This window comes from Dipodomys merriami, unplaced genomic scaffold (assembly GCF_024711535.1).
Source record: "Dipodomys merriami isolate MVZ:Mamm:240054 unplaced genomic scaffold, mDipMer1.0.p SCAF_12, whole genome shotgun sequence".
In the NCBI taxonomy this organism is placed as follows: domain Eukaryota; kingdom Metazoa; phylum Chordata; class Mammalia; order Rodentia; family Heteromyidae; genus Dipodomys; species Dipodomys merriami.
In genome coordinates this window covers 32,194,743-32,218,982 of record NW_027202493.1, presented here as the reverse complement: position 1 = coordinate 32,218,982, position 24,240 = coordinate 32,194,743, and the positions used below count along the sequence as shown (strand labels likewise).

General features: G+C 40.9%; 1 protein-coding gene and 1 long non-coding RNA gene across 5 annotated transcripts in view; one reads left to right on the top strand and one right to left on the bottom strand.

Moving 5' to 3' along the window:
- Window positions 1-24,240, top strand: part of LOC138823296 (uncharacterized) — a 245,193-nt gene that overhangs the window by 114,529 nt on the left and 106,424 nt on the right. The window lies entirely within an intron of this gene.
- Window positions 1,214-24,240, bottom strand: part of Mfap3l (microfibril associated protein 3 like) — a 39,561-nt gene continuing 16,534 nt past the window's right edge. For 2 of the 4 annotated variants that reach the window (XM_070016479.1, XM_070016483.1), the window contains exons 2-3: window positions 19,311-19,734; window positions 1,214-7,142 (exon numbers count right to left, since the gene is read on the bottom strand). In XM_070016479.1, the coding sequence (XP_069872580.1) occupies window positions 6,211-7,142; window positions 19,311-19,605 (1,227 nt within the window). In that variant the 5' untranslated portion in view covers window positions 19,606-19,734 and the 3' untranslated portion in view covers window positions 1,214-6,210. Of the gene's footprint in view, window positions 7,143-19,310; window positions 19,735-20,391; window positions 23,257-24,240 lie in introns of those variants that run through there. The other 2 variants (XM_070016481.1, XM_070016480.1) reach the window with 2 other exon arrangements.

Below are 24,240 nucleotides of genomic sequence, written 5' to 3'. Positions count from 1 at the left end.
AACTCTGGGCCTGGGCACTGTCCCCCAGCTCTTCAGCCCAAGGTGAGCACTCTACCACTTGAGCCACAGCTCTACTTCTGGCTTTTTTTTTCTACTTATGTCGTGCTGAGGAATCGAACCCAGGGCCTCATGCATGCAAGGCAAGCACTCTACCATTGAGCCACCTTCCCAGCCCTGATTTTTATTTTGAAGTGTTTAGAGTTTCAAAGAAAAATGATTAAGAAGAAAAGTCCAAATCCATACATGGAGTTGGAGAAAACATGTTTAACTTTTTGTGCTTCCAGTAACGGAGTATTCTTATGTTAAAGCAGAGCGTCTTCCTTTTTAAGCTGCAAACATTCACAGATCATGTAACTGCTCTGCTTTTATAACCATACTGTAAACCCCTCCCTGATCCAGAATAATTGGTTGTGGAATTTTAATATAGTTGGGTTACTAACAGTTTGTATGTATATATGAAACACAGCAATTTCAAAGGATTTGTAGACAGTAAAATGTGCTTAATTTAATCACCTCAAGCTCATTAGGGAATGGGAGATGGTAACGTGAAGTAGTCAATATGATAAAAAAATATTTATTTTTAAAATTGTATTTTCTCAGGATCTGGTAACATCAGAAATAGCAGTAATGTATCTCAGTAATTCCTATGAAGGCAAATAATTTAGAATGGGTGGAAGATAATTGAAAGTTAAACTCTGTACATTATAACCACATTCTCTCTATCAGTCATAGGGCCTGAACTCAGCTCCTGGACCCTGCCCTTGAGTGTTTTTGCTCAAGGCTAGCCATCTATCACTTTTTGAGCTACAGTGCCACTTCGTTTTCTGATGGTTAATTGGAAATAAGAGTCTCATGGACTTTCCTACGTGGGCTAGCTTTGAACCACAATCTTCAGACCTTTGCCCCCTGAGTAGCTAGGATTATAGGCAAGAGCTACCATGCCCAGCTTTTTAGATTCTTGACAGCAAACTTGATGTCATATGCTATAAATTATTTGTTGACATAGATAAAAATAAGGTCCTCTAACGTTTGTCAGGATAGAGTTAAGTCTTCTGAATTAGGGAAAAAGGTTACAATTTTATATATAAACAAATTCCTTTCTTCTCTTTTCCCAAGAAATGCTGCAAAAAGTAAAGGAAAGAACTAAAGCTTTTGTATCATTGTATGTCAATCCATCTATAATTATGTGCCCTATGAGGGGACATGATACACATTCCACACACCTGTGCAACCCTTTATTAAAGCAACAATCAAAATACAGGATGGATCACATGGTTTTAGTTTTTTTGCTACAGTAATATCAACTTATAGTCATTTGTTTACATCTTTAAATTATTTTTTAAAAGGTGAACAGTTTATAGTTCTCAAAATCAGCAGATTGACAGTTCTTTCCAGGTACATTTTTGTTTTTAACCTTGCCTTCTAATTTAACAAAGAACAACCAAAACTACTGAAGTACAGTGAAACATATATAGGTGCAGTGTTGATCCTAATTCACTGATCATGGTTTTGTGGTATAGGAAAGATACCTTATGTGGTCTTAGATATTGATTAAATGAATAATAATTTATGCTAGAATATTCTTAGAAATACTTTTTACCTTTACATTTTCTAGCTTTGATTTTGATTGTAGCATTCTTAGTATTAGATCCTCTGTAAGTTCTTTCTCTAACAAGAACCTCATTTTAAAGATGAAAATCATCCTTATAATTTTCTTACATAACAGTTAAGTGTTTAGTCCTTCAGAAAAAATAAAAACAATTCTGTTTTATTTGATTATTTCTCCCACAGTTGATTTGTTAATCCAAATTTGTGAGTCACTAAAGAAGCCAAAAAAAGTCATTAAGAAAATGAATTTTGTTGGCTTCTTAAAGGACTTTATAGTGAATAGTTGAATGTAAAAGCAAACAATATCTTGTAGGTAACAGGTACTCAGAATAAGTATATGAATATACAATGAGGTTTGGTAGATATTCAAAGAGACCCAGTAAGTCAGTTTAAAAAGTAAGAATAGAAATAGTAATTACTTAAGGGACTGCCAAAAGAATAAGTGAGCTAGGCAGAATATGGAACTGTGCTGAAAAAAATAAGATATCTGAAACAGAAGTTAATGTTCCACTTTTTTAATTGAATGAAAACACTGAAAAGAAATCCCAGTTTGCAGAGCTTTAAGAGTTCTAACACTAATAAAACAGTTGTATTCCAAACCACATACCAAAAGGTTAACTGATTTGGCTTTCTAAAAAATTCCTTCCAGTGCTTGACCAGTTTTGCAGTCATGCTTGCTGGTTTCTATCAGTGCACTCACATGCAGAGTGTGCCTGTTCAAAACATGCAAATATTCTTTGTGCCTCACATTTTCTTCATGTGCTACAGAGCTCAGAAGATCTAGATCCCAGTGAACAACAGCCCAAGCTTTAGACTTAAAACATATTATCAGTCTAGGAAAACGATTTCCACTGCTATAGTTAAGACTCATCCATCCATAAAGTTGCTTTCTTGTATTTCACATTTGCCCTTCAAAGGGAAGTTTAAACAACCTAAACTTATGTAATGAAAGATGAAACAAATAATAAAATAATGTAAAGAAGGGAAGAAGATTCCAGAGTCCATGGTGTGGGTTATCAGGTGTTGTAGCCTTAGTTGGTACCAAGGAAAGCCCGTAAGCATCCAAGACATTTGGACAGAAGACATGACACGACAATGCTTGGGATGAGTGAGCACATTCAGACATTTCTAGACCCACTTCTAGACAGATCACATATATCCACATTTGGTTCCTAGAGATTTTAGTCAAGTATTAGTATCACTTTTTGCCACATATGATGTACAAAAGGATGATCATAGCAGCAGATCTGCCCCTAAAGATATGAAAATATAATATATAAAACAAAACCATTATAAATTACATAATTTTTATATAAAATTCTTTTTTATTTCCCATTTAGAATAAATACCATCCAAGTTTATAGATCACCTAAGTGAACTAAATATGCACATATATGTGAAGAATTTTTAGAATTTCAAGAAAAAAAATTGCTGGGATATGACCAGAATGACTCTGAAACCAGATTTTTTTTTTTTTTTAAAGCATGACCTGTATAAGACCTAAAGGGACTTAGTGTTAAACTTTAAAAACTGCTCAAGTTGTCCAAGTACAATGTGCTCAGGCTCACATTCCACTGCACTCCTTTGAATTTCTAAGAGGCTGAACAGTTCACTTTAGTTTTTGAACAAAATGGCTGAGAGTCATGAGGTCTTCTGAATTTCCCATTTTAGCAGGAGGGTCTACCATTTCCTAAAGATGCTGTGAGGTGTATGAAAAGAGAAATTCTCATCATAAGCCAAGCTTCTTTAAGTTGTCTATTGTTACATAATAGCATTTTGATGCTTTAAAGAGGAAGTTTTCAAAAGTCTACACAATCTACCTCATTGCCACTTAAAATAGCAAAACCAATTCAGAACCATTCTTTGGTCACACATTTAAACTCTTGCTACCTACCCTCCCCCACAAAAAAATCTGCCCCATTTTAGTTTATTGTCCCTAATTAATATCTACACAGAATGGATGGCCCCAATCAACATCTACACAGAATGGCTGCCCTTCTTTCCATGTGGAAATCTACGCTTGAGTTTAGGTGGAGTGAGAACTGAGCAGAATGGAGAAAAGTTCACACAGTATCACAAAATGTTTGCAATTCCCTTTTGTTGCTTTGGGCATCTAATTCAAATATAACAATTTTTTAAACAAACAATTGGAAAACTTTTTATGTTCTAAGAGTTTCTGCAATCTATATAGATAAATGCTTTTGCAGAGAGCCCAAACATGAGTCATGGTCCCACTGATTGCTTACTACTAAATTTTTTAGGTGACGCTTGAAATAGTTCTAACTAGATAGGAACAGGTAATTTCTCTTCAGAGGGATGTCTAGTTAAATGTCATCATCTTGTAAAGTTGCCTTTAATGTCCATTTTATTTATGAATAGGAATATCAAGGTCACTTCTAAATCCAAGCCCACTACCCTCAACTGCAGAGGCTATAAAAGTTTGGGATCACAAAGCCAGGTGCTGGTGGATCATGCCTGTAAATCCTAGCAACTCAGGACCCTGAGATATGAGGACTGCCATTTGAAGCCAGCCTGAGCAGGAAAGTCTGTGAGACACTTATCTTCAGTTAACCACCAGAAAACTGGCAGTGAAGCTGTGACTCAAAGTGGTAGAGTGCAATCCTTAGGCAGAACGTCTCAGGGACAGTATCCAGGCCCTCAGTTCAGGCCCCACAACTGATACATACACAAAAAAGTTTGGATCACAAAAACGTCCAGTGTCACATACCCATCTGCTTATGTGGTATGGTGGGGACTGTCATAGTTTTCAAACTTCCCAAAAAACTAAATATTTGAGCTTGGAGGGGTCTTATGGACCACTGAGTACTACAGAAAAGAAAGGAATCTGTCCATGACCGCTTCCCCAGATGGTGAGAGAGTGAGGACTGAGTATCTGTGTCTTCTCTCCCATTGCTAAGTTACCACATAAACCCTGTCATGCTTACCATCCCAATGTGACCAGCAGCACCCTTACACCTATTTTAAGGTTCTGGTCTCCCATGCTTAGAAGTGAAAATGAAGCAATACCACTGCTTCCCACTAAGATTACATGTGAATTGTGCAAGCGGTCCTAGTGGTTTTTTGAGAGGCAGAGGGGTTCCATAAATTGTTAGAAATTTTGAGATTTTTTTTTTTCAAAAACGGAACCTCTTTGAGTAAGCAATGCAGTGTAACAATATGGGAGGAAACTAGAGATGAAAGAAAAAAATCTTTAAAGTAGCTGTGAAAAAGAGCAGAGATGATCTTATCAATGTGGCTCTCTGAGAGACTGAGACTGTTTAATGATGTTAGAGGGCTTCATGTTACATAGAGGGAAGTGGAGGCACAGACTTGCCCAAAGCCAGGCAGCTGTTTATTGGCACAGTAAGGTAGGCGCTAAACCTCTGGATGATTAGCTTCATCTTTGTTCTGTAACATCACGCTGCCTTGCATATACTGATGTCTTGTGAGACTAATTCATAATTCAACCATTTTGGCATAAAGTTAATGGCATGGTTCTCTATGCCTTCACCTTAATCTTTCCCTCTGCCTTTCAAGGGTCAGAAGTCAGCTATGCAGGTTACAAAAGTGGACCTGGTTATGTACTTCACAGATCCTTCTCCTGATGTCTATCACGTGTATTAGTCCTGACAAACCCTTCTGGGAAGCTGATATCTACAACTGTAGGAATGATGTTACTTAAATGTAAACCATTCTTTTATAGGAGTGCAGGGTGTACTTTCAAACTTTAATCCTTCCTCCACACCGTAGCTGAGTTCACCAAAAGGCTCTTAGAACTGGACAAGTAAACACATTTTTATTTGACTATTAAAGTGCTATTCTGGGGCAAAGGTTTTCTCAGTTTCACAACAGCAGCTTCAGTGGGGAACTTAAAAAAAACAACAACAAAAAAGCAACAGTACTGTATGAAAATAGACCTGGAGAATGAAAAACAAAGCCAACACCAGAATCAAGGAGCATAGAAACTACTTCGGAACATTACAAATGACTTCTAGCTATCAGCCCTGGAACTGGGGGAGGCTGATACCAAAAAGCCTATGAGGTAAGTTTCTAAGGAAAACGAAGGACAAAAATGGCAAAGAAGATAAATCAGAAAGATCAATTAGTATTACTATCATAACAACTATCCCATTATAAAGGAACAGTGAAGCTAATTTAAACTGAGAAGAAAAGTGCAACAAACCCATGTACGTGCATTTGCTATGGTAACAGACCTATAATTTTTAAAAGGAAAAGCAATGCGGTGTGCATTGGACAGGGCTCTTGAACTCAGGATCTCTTACAGTAAGTGGACTTTGTGCCTAAAGGGCATCACCAATTAAGGGATTTGGCAGAGAATGGCCTCTACAATTCAAATCACACGGACAGATCCTTTCTGTCCGATATTATCAGTTCTGCACCCTGATGTTTCTCGCATCCTTTTCTACCGGGGAGATTCCAGTCATGTAAGCTGCACGCAGGTGTTTTCCCCTTGGAAAATGGCATCACTCCTACCTAAGGGATGAGAGTCTCCTGGTAAGGCTTAGCGGCAAGTGCGTACTAATCTGTATGACAAGGAGAGCTCCTGATTTTCTGGATATGCATAGCTTTTCGGAGTTGGTATTAGACATGGCTTTCATAAATAATGCAGGTGTTTTTGTCATCTGTCACTGCTGGCTCTGTTGTCTCCATCTGAGCTGGGGGCAGTCCTCGATCCAATACCTCCACTGGCGTGGGCTCTTCAGATGTGAGCTCAGTGGATGTGATGTCTGTGGAAGGCTCTCCAGTTTCTGGTGAACGTTCGGCCGATGGGTCCGTCTCCTCTTCATCTTTGCCCTCTAACTGTACCCCCTCTTGGTCATCCACGTGATCTTTTTTGGCCTGGGGATGCACAGACACCTTGATGGCAATCTGCTGGGGCTGCTCGTGCAGTGACGAGGCATCTGAGTCGGCCGTGGGAGAGTCGCTTCGCTTCAGAGAGTTGGGGATGGTGTATACCTCATCCCTGTCTGTGGCCTCCTGGCCTTCTGGGGTGTGTCTCACAAAATTCTGCCCCTGCTCCTCCAGCCCAACCACTTCCATGATCTCCTCCATGATGGTCCTGCAGTTCATAATGAGAGGGGGAAGAGGTACACTCCTGGCAAGCTCTTCAATGTAACGGGCAAATTCCATGGTCTTGAACTGGGTCACTTTGGCAAGCTCTAGCGTTTTGGCTGAGGTGATGATGGGGATGCGTTTGGCGATCTCAAAGGCCTTTTGCAGCTTCTCTGCACCTTCTGTCCGAAAGAACTCGTTGATGGCTTTCTCGGTCTTCTTCAGGTGGCTGCTCATCATACACAGGCGGGTGATGTTGAGGATCATGACGATGGTGAAGGCCACGAGGCAGACGACCATGTAGTAGACACCCATGTCTCCAGAGGTGAAAATGACTCTCAGCGTCACTGTGTTGTTCACAGTACCATAGACATTAGAAGCCACGCATGTGTATTTACCTCGGTCAGAGAAAGACACCTTGGTGATGTTCAGGAGACCACCATCGATCATTTGCCATTTTCCTGTTGGAAGGGAAAGGACAGGACACACAGACCCATCAGTCAAAACTTACACAGCTTAAACGGCAGTTGGGACTATTTACCTCATGCCCTTCCCTTGCTATGGGCCAGGGACATGCACCACATCATTTGGCCATGGTAATACCCTGTGGGGAAATACTAATATGCCCCCTATTTATAGGAGGGGAAACGGAGGCACAGCCAAATGCTCTTCCCAAGGTCTCCTGTTTGAAAGTGGTGAAACTAGAAGATGAATTTGTATTCTCAAAAGACTGTTCTCCTTCTTCTTTATTTTCTTATTTTCTGGCAGTGGGATCAAATGAAAAGTCTTATACAGGCCTGGCAAGAACCTACCACTATGCTACATCCTCAGCCACAGGTTACCTTGCTAACCAACAAACCATATTGTGCAACTCCACATCCTAGTAGACACTGAGAGAAATAATCTGGAAAACACTGTGCCTTTAAGAAAGACCTTGTTAACTATATAACTAGGAACTTTTAAATTAACATGAGCTGGTGGCTCACGCCTGTCATCCTAACTACTCAAGAGATTGAGATCTGAGGATCAAGGTTCAAAGCCAGTCTGGGATGAAAAGTCTATGAGACTTTTTTTTTTTTTGGTTGGTTGTGGGGCCTGGGCATTGTCCCTCAGCTCTTCAGCTCAAGGCTAGCACTCTACTACTTGAGCTACAGCGCCACTTCTGGATTTTTCTGCTTATGTGGTGCTGAGTAATCGAACCCAGGGCCTCATGCATGCAAAGCAAACACTCTACCACTGAGCCACCTTCCCAGCCCCTGAGAGACTCTTATCTACAAGCAACCACCAAAAACTGGAAGTGGAGCCATGGTTCCAGAAGTAGAGTACCAGCCTTGCCTTGTGTGAAAAAGCCAAAGTGAGTTTGTAAGGCTCTGAGTTCAAGGCCCACTACCAGAGTAGGTCTCTGCATGACTAGTGAATACATTTTTATGAGAGTAACCTGCCTTTCAGCCTTTCAGAACATAAAGCATTTTATTTATTAACTTTTTATGTAGTGTTTTGTGTTCCTCCCGTGTGTGTGTGTGTGTGTGTGTGTGTGTGTGTGTGTGTGTGTGTGTGTGTGTGTGTGTGTGTGTGTGTGTGTGTGTGTGTGTGTGTGTGTGTGTGTGTGTGTGTGTGTGTGTGTGTGTGTGTGTGTGTGTGTGTGTGTGTGTGTGTGTGTGTGTGTGTACATCTTTTATGGTCCTGAATAAAGGTCTCTATCCAATGAGCTTGAAATTAATTCCTGGCCTGAGCCAGGAAGCCCCTGGAAAACATGATCCTGGGTTTGGTGCCAGGGTGTTGGGTTGGAGTCAGAAATGAAAGCCTACTAGCTCTCAATACTGCTGTCCCTGGAAGAGGGAGGAGTAAGGCCTGGCATGCTGGGACTTCTAAAAGCTCTTTCATTCCCTCCGCCAACCAGAGAAACCTCTCTTGAGAATGGTAACAATTTAACATGGAGTTCCCTTTTTATTCTACAGTGTATTTTACTTATTTCTTCCCCTGGTGGTAGTGACTTTTATTTCTAATAAAAAGCCTAATGCTTACTCAAATCAGCATACGTTAAAAAAAAAATCTCAAGGACACATAAGTGACCAGGTTTCAATGGACTATGGAATGAGGGAATAAGAGCTTTTTTCATTCCTAACAGAGTAACAGTAACAGAGTTTAAACTCAGGACCTTAAACTTGGTGTTCTACCACTACAGCTACACCTCCAGCCCTTTGTGCTTTAGGTTAGTTTTCAGATTAGGATCTCATGCTTCTTGTCCAGGCAGGCATTGGGCCAAGATCTTCCTGAGCCCTGTCTCCCAAGCAGCTAGGTCTACAGGTGTAAGGCACAATGCCTGGCCCCAAGGACTAAAGAGGCTAGAGGGAATTAATGTAGTACCTTCCTGGGGCCATAGCTTCTCCCACTTACTGGATGTGGTAAAACTGGCATGAAGCTTCCTCATAGATGAGTTTACATTGCTTTGCCTTCTGAAAGACCATCTGTGAAGGGAAGTTCCTGGTATCCCAGAATAACCCTTTCCTAACAATTCAGCCTGTGTATTTTCCCTCAAGAGTAGAAAGCATTGGTTTGGAAAGACTAGTATTTTTCAGTGTCTTGAATGTGCATACACAGGCAGACAGCACCAAGCCTGTGCTGTTTCTCTGTTCAGATGGGACCCAGCAAACCTTCTACCACTTCCATTCCCTGTGCATGAACTTCCATCCTTCAGCAGCAGATTTAGGGGAACATATAATAACACAAGGTCAGGGAACTTGCTTGATCCACTTTTCCTGTAATCTTCACATTTCATAAAGCAGACTATAGCAGGCATAGGAAAAAAAAATACCCCCATTGGTGGGAAACTTGTTCTGTATGGAAGATACTGGATTTTAAAGACTTGGACTAGCCTTGCAGAAGTTTCTTTGTCTTCCTTTATTTTATCTTTCTTCTTTTGTTGGAAATCACAGTAGGAACTAGGGTGAAGGTAGGATAGAAGGTGGGTTATTTGTATAAAGAATGATTCAGATCCATTTGTTTACTTCTTCCCCCGCCCCACCCTTTAAAGTGGAGAAACTATCAATAAACACCAAGACAGAACATTTCTATGTACTTGGCATAGAAGGAAAGCAGTACAGAATACTAAAGTATGAAGCAGGTAGACACAGTGCTATTGCTGAGTGGTTTAAACTAGCTGTGTGGGAATGTCAACACAGCATTAGATTTTTGTGCAGCTGCATCATGTTAGTGTAAATAAAAACCTGAGGTTGTCAGTAGCTTATGCCAACTCAGTTTCATATGTAACAATTTGAGAAGCAATTAAAAAGAAAGGCAGATGGCTGGGCACTGGTGGCTCACCCCTGTAATCCTAGTTACTCAGGAGGCTGAGATGTGAGAATCATGCTTTGAAGCCAGTCTGTGCAGGAAAATCTGTAAGACTCTTTAAGCTACAAAAAAAAAAAAAAAAAAAAAAAAGCCAGAAGTGGAGCTGTGACTCAAGCCTGGAACACAAAAGCTCAGGGACAGTGCCCAGGCTCTGAGTTTAAGACCGGCACCAAAAAGGAAAAAAAAAGAGAGAGAGAGAGGTGTATAACCATTACTCCTTGAATGTAATACAAAAGGCCGCTTCCCTAGCATTCTTCCCATTGCTTCACTTGTTCACTTCCTGTATCTGGCTCAGACTGTAGTACCCTCCTTCCCTTCTGCCGCCACTTCTTCCACAGCTGTCTTGTGAGGTGATACACATGAGGTGTTAGGCTAAAATACTGACACATGCATTATTGTAAGACTAGAAGTGGCCCAGAAATTAGTCACAGTCTCCCCCAGAAACTCTAAGCACAAGTCAGGTGAACATCTCCCTCCCACATGTGACTGCAAACGTTGTGGTGGCAACCTCTCCCTCCTCTGCAAAGAGAAAAAGCTAACAGATGTTGTTTCTGAGCTGCGCGGCAGCGTGTGTGTGTGTGTGTGTGTGTGTGTGTGTGTGTGTGTGTTATGCTGCACAACAAAGCTGACATTTTAAGAAGGGCAACGATCTTTTAAATCCTGTTCACTCATTCAGTCAACAGATATCACTGAACAAATTGTCTGTATTCCAGGCTCCCTGCTTAGATGATGAGAATACAAAGATGAGTAAGAGCCAGTTTCTGACTTCAAAAATCATCCAGTCCCCATAGGGAAATAGATTCCAAGAGACAGTTCCAGTCTTGCCTGCCAAGTGCAATGGCATGCGAGGAGATGTGAGTGGGAAGAGGCACAGGGCTTCCTAGAAGAGGCCAGCCAGGTGGAGAAGGTGGGAAGAGGAAAGGAGTAAGGAGCAGGGACTCTCAGGACCAGAAAAGGAGGGAAGAGTCAGGGAGCCCAGGAGCAAGACAGAACACAGTGTGACAAACCATGTATGAAACCAGGCAGGGCTTGGGTGGAGACAAGGCTTGCTAGGAATGCAGAGCCAGACTACACGAGGCCCAGTAGTGTGCAAAGACTTCATATCTTCTCTACAAGAGAATGGGAGCCCCTTGTGCATCTGTACCACCTTTTTTACCTGACTGTTCTCAGGCAGCCTTGCCTTATTTAACATCGTAGGCCACAGGACCTTCCTACCTGCTTCCTCTCTGCGTGGCATGCTCTGCTTCTCTGAATACCCTGCTCAGACATCCCTTTACTCAGTTCAGACCCCACCCTGGTGTCTCACCTCCTTCCTAGAGAAAGCCTGACCCAAATGAGGCAGAGGAGAAAACTTGAAAGTCTGGAAGCAGATAAAGCTAACTGTAGACATTTTTAAAATAACACTGTGGCCTTACTGAGATGTGGCTGATCATGAGAAAAGAATAAAAGGCGAATCTCTATTTTATGTGATGCATACAAATAAGTCCCAAGCACCCTGAAGATGCAAGTATAAAATTAAAAGTACAGAATTAATAGAGGACATAAAAATAATTCTTACAAATCTCTGACAGGCAGGTTTTTCTAAGCGTTAAAAAAATCGCAGAAGTTCTAAAGAACACTACTAATGGATTAGATTAAAATTATTTTTGTACTATACAATATATTAATTAGAAAAAAATTACTCAGCTGGGTGTTAGTGGCCCATGCCTATAATCCTAGCTACTCAGAAAACTGAGAGCTGGGAATCACAGTTCAAAGCCAGCCTGGGCAGGAAAGTCTGTGAGACTCTGATCTCCAGTTAATCACAGAAAAAACCAGAAGTGGCACTGTGACTCAAGTGGTAGAGTGCTAACCTCAAAAGGAGCCAGTGACCAGGCTCAGAGTTCAAGCCAAATGACTGAAAAAAAAAAGACTGGGAGAAAATTCAAATGCTTAATGACTATAAAATATAAAACCCCTATGAATTTAGCAAGCCAAGACAGAAACCCTAAAAAAAAATGAAAACAGGACATGAACAGGTAACTCACCAAAACAAGAATTGCAAATGGTGTCAAAGTGTATAAAGTCATTATTGATAAACTGTAGTAAAATTAAAAGAGATAAGCTGTTCACCAGTGGCTTATGCCTGTATTACTAGCCAGTTGGGAGGTTGAGATCTGGTTTTATGGTTCCAAACTGGCCCAGGTGGAAAAAAAAAATCCAAAGGACTCATCTCCAATATAACCAGCAAAAAGCAGAGTTGGAGGCATGGTTCAAATGGCAGAGTGCAAGCTGGGCAAGCAAGCTAAGTAAGAGTGAGGCCCCGAGTTCATGCTCCAGTACTGTCAGAAATAGTTAACACACATACACATATCATGAGATCAAAATAATATTTTAAAACATAACTTTCACCTTTCCAGACTGTCAAAATGAAGAGGGGCACTGTTGGCAATCATGTGTTGGGAATGTGTAGAAAAACCTACCCCATCTATTGCTGAGAGGGGTTAGGTTGCCAACACATTATGAAAGTCAATTGGGAAGCAAGCATCCATCAAAATTTAAACTGGATATAACCTACGACCTACTTTTAGGCTTCTTGAAATTCATTAAATCAGTCAAGCCTAGACCATCTGGGAAAACATTAATGAATGCAACAAAATGAAGATAATTAAAAAAAATTCTCTTCTTCAGATGATGTTTCCAGAGCTTTCCTTCCCTGCAGCTGCCTCTAGGAGAAGCTGATACTTAGTCTCATTCCAGGAAGGCAATTGACCTGGCTCACTGTGCTCAGCATGGTGGCATGTGCAGGTAATGGTGTTAAACAGGACAGGGCCAACAATGAGAACAGCAGCATCCTAGGGCTACAGTTAATCCTGTAAACAGCAAGAAATGCTCTGGTACAGGGTGCCCCTGACTCGACGTGAAGCCGACATATGGTACCATCTGAACTATCACTCACACAAACACCCTCTGACCAAATTATTCCTGAGGAGAAGTGAGCAGAATCAACACGTCCAGGAGCTGAAGAACCACAGGGAAAGCATGAACGTTAACCCCCACAGACTCCGCAATGACTGCTTTTCCCCAAACTCCATGTTTACTGAAATTCTAACTCTTCCCAGCTCTTCCTGATCATCACTGAGCATTAAAAATTAACACTGTACCCAAACGCTAAGCTCTTACAACTTCCCACAAATTATTCATTCAAAAGAAAGGACATTTTTTTCCCTCAGAGACATTCTTCTGTGGAAACCAGCTGATGCATGGTTCATCTATATTTCCAATGAGTGGTGTAAACAGACTAAAGCTCTCCTCACAACCTCCTTAAGAAACTTTGCCTCTCAGGCCTTCAATCTGCCACAACATGTATGATGTTTTCTTGAAATCAACTTCAGTTATTCAGGTGGTGAGGGTTCCAATTCATGTAATTTATGCAAACATCAACAGAACATCCTCTTGAGTGACTGCCACACTGAACTGATTCTCTTCAAGCAAGCAGAAAATGAATACATGACTTTGTGCCTATGAATGTGGTGCCTATTTCACACTAGGTGAAATTCAGGTGCCTGAAGAGAAAGGACATATACCTTTTTCTGTTGTTTTTGAAACGTAACTCAACACACACTTAGCACGGCATGGCTGCACCTGTTACAGGGCATCGGTTGCAGACAGCTCTCTGAAGGCACTGCAGAATCAGGTTATAAACTCCACAAACTGCAAGGGCTCTTGTGCCTCACACCCTCAATCCTCCTAAGGGTGCTCTTCAGAGAGTGCTCGGGCAGTCCTAAAAGGCTACTTCCTACAGCATGTGGAATACCCCTGACCTAGGTTAATGCAGCTCACTTCAGCTTTTGGCTCAAGAAGGTGGGCATAGAAGGATTTTGCTATTCAGAATCTACAGCTCTGTTTTGCGTAAAGGTATGAATATCTGAAAAGATCCTACTGCCTTTTTATATCTTAGAAAAGGACACTTCTGATCCTCTAGCTAATTTGATCTTTTTGTTTTGTTTTAAAGGAGAAGCATGTAATTTCACGAGAGCTAGCAATAATCTGTCCTGGGAAGAACTACAAGTGGTCTTCCAAAACAAAAGCACCCTCCCCTGGCTTCCTATAAATAACTTCTAGTTTTGGGGGAATCTTGGTTGTTATCCTTATCTGAAGTGGATCTGGAGGGGTTCTTTTCACTGCTAAGACTGAAGCTGTGTGGGCTCACATTCCAAATGAAGCCCAACTCACTAAGGAAACACAAAATGGTTACCAGCTTAGCCCGTAGTATGGTCCAATTTTGAAAATGAACCTAGATCTAATATATTAGGCCCCTTTGCAGGTACTCTTAAGGCTTGACCAGAGTTTTCTCAATATTAGCCCTGTTGTATTTTGAGTTGGAAAATTCTTTGCTGTAGGGCCCTGTCCTGTGCACTGTAAGCTGTTTAGCAGCATCCCTGGCCTCTACCCACTAGAGGCCAAGTCTCTAGACCTGGCCACAGAGACTCTTGAGGGGAAATAGGTAGCAGTGAGAACCACGGAATTAGGCAAATGTACACATGTTTCTATGCATACAATATATATGTGTGCACATATATATAATGTGTGTGTCCGTGTGTAAAGTAGGGAGCTGATAAACTACATTCTTAAAACCTCGCTGGCTTGTTGTGCCTTGCAGAACTAGTTAAAAGTCATTGCACAATCTATTAAAATATGCAAAGCAACAGAGGTGAAATTTGTGGTAATGAATTCCACAATGCTAAAATTGCAATTCCAACCACCGTGAAGATCCTACAATTCAGCTCAGATTACTCAGGTACATATTTATTAAATAAAATTCTTAAGGGTTTTTGGTTATATAGAAATATGCAAATTAAATTCACAGTAAGGTCAGAAACCTAACTTGAAGAAGAATTTAAAACTTACTCTCTAACAAGTCTAGGCTGCTTACAAGGTTATATCAGCTGACTTTCTTGAAACACTTGTTAATTATCTGATAAGTGCTCCTGTGGCTGGGCACTGGTGGCTCAGCATGTAATCCTAGATACTCAGGAGGCTGAGATCTGAGAATCCCAGTGCCAAGCCTGGGCAGGAAAGTCTGTGAGACTCTTATGTCCAATTAAGCACCAGAAAACCAGAAGTACTGAGTGGCTCAAAGGGGTAGAGTGTTGGTGTTGAGTGAAAAAGCTCCGAGACAGCACCCAGGCCCTGAGTTCAAACCCCATGGCTGACAAAAAATAAAAAAGAAATGTTAGTGTAGATGGTTTAAGGTCTCTGTAAGATGTCGTGGCAAAAATACATCGAATAATTAATTCCTGAAATAACTGGCACTTTTTCCCCATACATTTTTCTGGCAGCTAGACATTTCTATTCACCCCTAGCAAAACAAAAATGGTACATTTTGTAAGCATGTGTGGTTACTCATGTTGCTTGTTTCCTCAGTTATTTCCAGAGCATGGTTCGTAGATCATTGCACAGATTCTTTGGTGAACTACTAAGAAAAAACAAAAACAACAACAAAAAATACTCTCCCAACTATAGATTACACAGATGGAATTGGGAAGTATCAGGGACTCAAGCAGACCAACTGTGCCACAGAAGATAATCCAGTTCTTTCTAGAACCCACAGGACTGATGTGAATAGCAGCTATCTTACTTTCTCAGCAAATAAGAAATTGCCTCTTTCTAGACAAAGCACAAAATGAATGATGTTGTGTACCAGGAGCAACTTGTTAGATGACGAAGACTGTTGAAATATTACAGATTTGGTAGGGGTGCTGGCCATGACAGACCTACAATATACATGGATGCACACAAAGACTATAGAAATTATAAATCAACCTAACAAATAATAACTCAAAATATCCAGTAAGTTAGGACACAATGTTATCCAATTTAAGATTAGAAACAATAATATAATCAATTTAATGGCAGTTTAATAATATAAACAACACATTTCAGTTCTCCTGTATTGACAAATAAATGTGCCTTTTATAAAAGCCTGAGTTTGCGTTAGATATTCTGTAGTCCTTTGGAGTTGCCTGCTGAATTCCCAAAGATTGATTAATCCCTCCTAAGCTGATGGGACTCACTTGTCTTCTTCCTTTAGGTTCTGTCTTGTTCATGTAATGTACATACAGGCCCTACAACACAATTCTAACACTGTCCAACTTGGATGGTATTCTTTCCATTACCCAGGCTGGGTTCCATGTTCCTCGACCCTTCTCCCCAACTGAGACTAAACAGATGTTAGCTGGGCACAGAGGTTAGAATCAACACCAGCTAGCCACACTTGACTTGTGCAAGATTCTGTCCTTTCACTTGGTTTCCCATGTGAAGATTAGTAACACCTTGCTATCCTACTTAAGGATCAGAAATAATACATCTAACCACAGGGACTTAATAAATGGCAGTTGTTGATGAAAATGATCTTCATTTTGCTAGCTAGGTTTAAATGGTAGTTGTGGTATTTAGGAAAGGTTCTATATTAGCATCATTTTCCACTTGATATTCAACTCCTTCTTGGTAGACTTGTAACTGCAACATTTAAACTTCAAGCCAGTTGGTTCGAAAAATAAAACCTACGATGGTGTTACAAAACAAGTATTTGCTCTATCAAAAATGAAAAATTGGGTTGGACACCAGTGGCTCATGCTTGTAATCCTAGCTACTCAGGAGGCTGAGATCTGAGGATCATGGTTCAAAAAGGCAGCCTGGGCAGGAAAGTCCGTGAGACTCTTATCTCCAATAAACCACCAGGAAACTGGAAGTGGTGCCGTGGCTCATGTGGTAGAGCGCTTGCCTTGAGCTGAAGAGCTGAGGGACAGCTCCCAGACCCAGAGTTCACAACAAACAAAAAGAAAAAAAAAGAAAAGAAAAGTTGGGGCTGGGAAGGTGGCTCAAAGGTAGAGTGCTTGCCTTTCATGCATGAGGCCCTAGTTTTGATTCTTCAGCACCACAAAAGCAGAAAAAGCCAGAAGTGGGGCTGTGGCTCAAGTGGTAGAGCTCTTCAGCTCAAGGCTGAAGAGCTGAGGGACAATGCCCAGGCCCAGAGTTCAGGCCCCATGACTGACTATAACAAACAAACAAAGAAAGGCAAAGTCTGTGAGCTCTTTAATAGCCTATTTTAGTACCATGGTTCTAATATTTTTATGAGGAGGAATCTTTCACTTTTGATATTTTCCTTTTTTAACTTTTGAGATTTTCTATGTACTTCTTAGTTGTAACACTGTGTGTATTACCCCATGCTACTTATGCTCTGGAATTACTATTATTATGCACTTGTAATTATAAAGGCCGAGCTGGAACATCAAGTTACTAGTACTATGAGTCATTTTAAAAACTGAAAATGCATTTTCTTTAGGAGATTTTTAAAAGGAAATTGACTTATATCGGCAAGGCCTCTAGCTACAAAGAAGGGGAGTGCTGAATTCTGATGGAGCAGTTCTGCCTGCCAAAGGCTTTCCAGCAGCTACCTTGTAATTTACTGATGGGCCACTATTACAGGCCACCTTGGTCTCACAATGAAAGATAACTGAGCCTCATGTGACTGTTACCTGGTCTGAACTCTTCAATATCTATATGAAGATGCCAATGCACAGTGTCTGTCTGTCTTCCAAGACTAAGTCCATAGCTACAAGGGCCTTTTCAATTAAGACACTGCATATTTCTCTGAGACAGCATGCTCAAACATGCTGACAGAAATTAAGGTCCCAACTCTGTTGTTCCTATACTTTTCTTCTTTTTTTTTTTCAGTGCCATGTCTTTAACATACAGGAATAACCTTTGCTTCATGGTCCAGGTGAAAGGTAGATTCACATCTTGAATCCTTGTTCCCCTCAGTCATCCTGACATCCCTAGCGGTGGTCCCACCCTACAAAAAGACCTGATTAGGTATGTATAGGGGGGTTTGAGTGTGGAAGTTACCATAGCTACAGCCCTCACTTCCCAAGAGCGATGTTACCTTGTTTTTGACTCATGGTCCATGGAGGAAACATCTGCAGGGATGGAAAGGAGTCTGGGCTAGGGGTGATGTTTCCTCATCTCTTCACTGTCAGTTATCAAGGTTCTAGTCATAGCCACTTAATGAGCAGCAGGACCTCTAGCAAATTTCAGTCACCATTTTATGGTCCCTTAATTTTACAGGATTAGGAATTCTCCTAGATCAAACATACATATAATTCATAGTACATAATATTTTGATGTAAAGGATCAGCTTTACCATACCCTACAGCATTGGATGGCTAAGCAAGAGCAATGTCAGTGTCATGGTGACAGCCAGACCCCCATAACACAGGCAGCTAGGCAACTCCACTGGAAACACACGGGAAACCGGAATCATGTAATTTTGAGAAACTCCTAAGGAGATAGAAGGTGTTCATTTCTATCCTTCCTCACAGCAATTAAGATAAAATGAAGGAAAGAGATTAAAAATGTAGGTTTTCCTAGAGCAGAAACCCTTCTGAGGATTGTTCATTGGTTAAAAGGCTAAGGGATGGGAAGAAAGGAATAAGCTGCTATTTCTGAACAATGGTTTCTTTACTTTCCCACCCCCAGTGGCCTGCTGAGGAAAGTAGATTAACTCCTTCAGGTCAATGAGACCAGACTAGTGTTTTCAGACAATTACTTCTCACATCTAAAACAAGAAGTGCATTGATCCCAATCCTCTCTCTGGCTGGAGTCTTTCCTGAAAAAGCTCAGGGCTTAGAAATGGGAGTTACACTTTTTGGTCCCAAACTCATTCATTAAAAACCAAGCATTCTACCTTTGCCTCTCGTTACTTGTTACTATTGCGTCCCCCTTTCCTCTGGACCTCAGCCCAGAAACTTCAGCCATGTCCCCCAGGAACCCACAATAATCCCACTGGGTGGTTGGGAATTTGCACAGAGACTTCTTTTAAGAAGTGTGGTCTTCAAATGCACAGTCAGTGAATTAAAGTGACATTTAATGATAAACAACTGCTACTTTGTTTATTTGAGCCATTTCTCTGTGAGACAAAAAAACTCTCTTATCAATGGAACCTGACAGGGGAAATCCATCTTACATCTGTCTCTATCTAATGTTTTGAATGCATTATAAAATTCCAAGTCACTTTGTAAAAGGACTTCAATGTTTGCCCTTTGTTTTCTGAGCCAGTGAATAGAAACCAAAAGAATTAATACTGCTTTGAATCTTTGAGGATATATATTATTCTCTTTTGTTTTTGCCTTTGTTAAACAAAAAGATGAATTGCATGAGACATCTAACAATCAAGGGTGCTAACTCTCACATCCATGTTTACAATCAATGACATTTGATAGAACTTTAAAGCTTACCTCCTCCTTTTTCCTTCTCACTGTCTTCTTTCAGCAGCTTGCCAATGGAATTATACCACTTAAACTGCGGGTCAGGGATGCCATAAACACTACAATTAATCAAGGCACTGTTCCCTTCCTTGACTATGATATGGTCAGTTCTGGCAATGATTACGGGCACAGAGCCCAAGACCACGTCAGTGCCATTTAAAGTGCTGTTACTGACACTCTTAGCAGTTGCTAGAGTGGACACTAGGATTAGAAAGGGCACAGAAGGTAGAAAGCACACAGTCAGATGGTTCTTCAACAGATCCATCTTCTTAGCTTGTTCGGTAAGGCAATAGATGGTTTGCCAATGGAATCTTCTATCAGAAAACACACTGTTCAGAGCAGGCCATGGGACAAACCTGTCCTGGATCCATGGAGGTGGTGCTTGACTAAGAATCTGTTAAAGAAAGAAAGAATCTGTTAAAAACAAAAATGACATACCAATAAACATGAATACTTATACATATAAATATGAACATTTATAATACTTTTTGTAAAATATAGCAATCCAGCTAAATTATGAACCTATATAATTCTTAAAACATTCAGAAAAGATTCCAATGTTAAATTTCATTTAAAATAAATAACAGCATAATTTGCTTTTGTATTAAAACATATAGTTCTTAACAGGACCAGATATATTTCTTATGCTACACTGATGTCATCTTACTTCAAGAGTTCAACATTGATTTAGGGGATAGCTCAGTGGTAGAAAGCTTGCTAAGCATATATGTGCAAGGCTCTAGGTTTCATCTCCGGCACTGGGGGGATGCGGTGGGAGGGGGAAGATTTGGGATTCTTTTCATTGTGTATTATAAGGTCTCTTCTGACCCCACCAGCTGTCTTTCCTGTGGATGGCCTGAATATTCACCAAAGCGGTGTCTCAGCCCTTCCCATCTATTACATTGGTCCCAGCTCAAACTCTGCTGGCAATATGAAGAAGTTCAGAATCAGCCTGGCATCCTTGTAACTGCCCTTGATAGCATCCAGGGTACATGCGCCTGTGAACTCCACAGCTTATTCCTTGTCTGTATTCTGGTTTCCTGCTACTCACTCACAGAATTCCCTGGGTATGATCTTCATCTGCCTCCCAGAGCCTTGTGAACTGCATCAGGATGTATGAGATGACTTTTTATGGGTGACTATACTTCTATGTCCAAAGATCTAACCTTCACCCTGTTCCTAAATTCTCCATTTTATCTGGTATCCTAGGGTAACACCCAGCCCTCCAAATTCTAAGTTCTGAAGTTCCAAGTAATTACTGAGTTCTAATAAACCATCTTTAGTTGTAGCGAATCGTTCTTCCAGGTCCCTGAGCTTCCTCACTTGGCTTTCTAGCTCTTCTGTTTTTCTTGATCTCTGTCTCCCACCCTACCTGTTTCCCACCCTATTTCTGTTTCAGTTCAGTCAATCACATTCTCCAATGTCTTGACTCCTTGTCCTCATGCCACATTTGCTCTGCCAGTATATGACTTTGATGCAGCCAAGCATTTGTCATCCTGGCAACTACACCCAGGGGAGCAGAGCATGATTGGAGAGAATTGCACAACCATTACTTATTACAAAAATGAAGGAATTCTCTCAAGTGCTTGCTAGGCCCTTGGTGATACCTGGCAATGTTTGCCTATGCTCAATCAGTTCATATTCTTTTCTCATAATACTTACAGACATTTTCAGCTGCAGAATCAACCATCAGTGTACATATAACCATCAGTGTACATACAACCAGTGTACAACCAACAGTGTACATACAAGCAACCAAGACCAGTGTTCTCCTAATTATGGCTATCTTCTCAATTTCTGGAAAACATTCAGTATCTTAAACTCATTTCCTCACTTGCCATTTACTCTCCATACTACCATTTTCTATTTCTAAAACAGCTCTTTCTCAGGGAATTTAGGCTTGCAAAGTTTATTCCTTCCTCTTACCAAATACTCAATTGACACAAGTAACTATTCTTTCTCAAAACTTTTTCATCATTTCCTTAGCTTCTCCTGATTGCTCTCGACAGTCTTTAGTCTTTGCAAGTTCCTCCTCTTTTCACTCCTTAAAGTTAGTTAACCCCTAGAGTAAGTAAGGCCTTCTTCTTCTTCAAAAAAAAATGTAAGCTAATTTGCCTCCCTCCCTCCTTTCTTTTCTTTCTTTTCTTTCTTTTTTTTTTTGGTGTTGGTACTGGTGCTTGAACTCAGGCTACTCTCTCTTAACTTTTTCATTCAAGGCTGGTACTCTATCACTTAAGCCACACTCCCACTTCTGGCTTTTTGCTGGCTAACTGAAGAGACTCATGTACTTTTCTGCCCAGACTTCCTTTAAATCTCAGTTCTCAGATCTCAGCCTCCTGAATAGCCAGGGATACCAGCATTAGTCATGCTGTCAGGCTACCCACAGTTAACTTTCTAAACTTTTATCTCATGCCTTTAATTCTCATTCATAACCTCCTCATTCCCATACCCATACCCATGTCCCCAGTCCTGACTCTTCTTTGGGTTTCAGGTTGATGTTAGCAACTTCCCACTGGACCTCCTGACCTGTGTGTTCTGCAGATCACTCAAAACTATTGTAAAGGAAACACATTGTCTTATATGCAGAATATGCTATGTTTCATTTCTTGAATCTCTTCTATCATCCAGGGGACCCTCCTCAGTGCAGGTGTGTACAAAGATATCCTCAATTCAGTGGTAGCCCTTATCCTCCGAGAATGCTGTGTTTCTCCTCTTAACCCTTACTTAGATCTGTACCATCCTTGTCACTTTCTTTTGGCAGCCTTCTCCATGATGGGCAATCTTTCTCCGATCCCCATGACCACTGGTAAAGTTACCACCGCACACTCCAAATCATGCAGCACCATTCCTTTACTTGGCAGTCCTCAAGATCTCCCTGTCACCTATGTTATGGCATGGCAGTATGTATATGCTTATCACTTCCTTACTTTTGTGCTTCTCAGAAATACTTACTGGACATCTACTAGGGTGCAAAGCACTATTCTCAGTCCTAGAGATGCCAAGAGTAGATCTTCATGTTTTGGGAGATTACACTCTCATGGGAGAAGCAGTAAATAAGCGTATGTATAAACAAGGATTTCAGTTAGTAAAGGATGTGTTGAAAAATACCAGAAGGCTCTGGGGGCTGAGTCAAGCAGGCAGGACTTCACTGGGAAGGTGGCCCCTGAGCTATGACTAGTGATGTCAATACACGGGAGGTAAGTACTGCAGGAGGAAGGAAGAAAAACAAAGACACTGGTAAGAAAGCAAGGGTCCGTTTAATACCAGATGCCTTAGGGAAGTAGACAGGCCACTTAGGGATTCCAAAGCCAAAGGATGAAATTGGGATCTTACATAGTTCATCAGGAAATTTTAAGCAAGATAGCTTCAGGATTTGGTTTCCTCTTAATGAACTTTACTGTGGTATAAGGTACCCACAATAAAGTATGACCACTTTAGATAGGGATTTGGGTGAGTTTTTTGGTAAGTTATCAACCCTGTAACTGCCATAATAAATGAGGTGATTTCCTTCACCACCAAAATGCCCTTGTGCCCTGCCCCAGTGTTAACTTTCCTGATTCAGTCCAGTTATTTTTGTGTGTACCCCCAAGGGTGAAGGCTCCACACCATCTTTGGAAAACACTAGTTTTTCTCCAGCAGATTATTTTGCTATCTTGTCAAAAATGATTGACTGTATGTGGGTGAGTCTATTTCTAAACTCTTTTCTTTTGTTCCACTGATGGATGTATCTATCCTTAGGACTGACCTTCCTATATACATCATTGATCTTTGTATCTGCAGAGTCCATTGTTGCCCTTGACACATAGGGTGCTCAATGGATTCATTTGGTGACTGACTGGAGATATCTTGATAGAAGAAAAAACTATTACTCCAATTCCATATGCATTCATTCCCAACGAAGAGATACCTAGTAGCAACAAGTTAGCTTCAGATAGCACATGTCTTCAGTAGGAGAGAAGAGTGTTAGTGCTGTGGATTTCCTTCCTTTCCCCTGGATTCAAGCGTCTTCCTGCCCTCATGAGGCCGGCACACTTCCCCACCAGCACAAACGTGGTGTCCAAGGGAGATAGCACAAGCTGCAATGGCGCGATAGACATTGCTGGGACTCTGAAAGTGACTGTCTTTACTTGGCTGAACTTGTGGTTTCCTTTCTTCAGGGTGGTTGTATGCTCACATATTCAATACAGAAAGAATTATTCGGATCATGGCCTGGATTCTGGTTCTAGCTACTTTTATTGTCTGCATATTTTTGTTGAAAAGACAGGGCGACTGTAAGGACTCACGATCAAATACCCCTTGGCTTGGTAAATCAAGAACAAAGAGAAGGGGTACTATGGTGCTATGACATTTTAGTAATGCCACTCAGTCCTTTGGCTACAATCATATTGGCTTTTGAAACATAGCCAGTGCTTTAGAGTCCTGAAGATGCAAAGAGACAGAGACTTGTATTTTAGTGCAAGTTAGTTAGCAAACTAGTTCCTCCCCTCCCCTCACTTCCTCATTCTTACTCCTATCTTATCCCACTGAGAGGAGCAGAAAACATAATGTGTAATTTACAGATCATCTGTGTCAAAGGGCTTTAATGGAAATTCATTTTTGAAAATAAAGCATCAAATCAATTAAGAATCAGGAATTAGTAGTTTTAGAAAGATTTCACTATATCCATATACCAAGTCCTTTCAGTTCTAATTCTAAAGAGAGAAATGAAGAGAGAGAGAGGGAAGGAAAGTAGAGAAAGAATGAGAGAGAGAGAGAGAGAGAGAGAGAGAGAGAGAGAGAGAGAGAGAGAGAGAGAGAGAGAGAGAGAGAGAGAATATTTTCATATGCTGGGCATTCTGCCAGGACTTGGGGGATGGGCACAATAAATCAATAAATCCCGTCTAGCTGCGGGGTGGGGAAG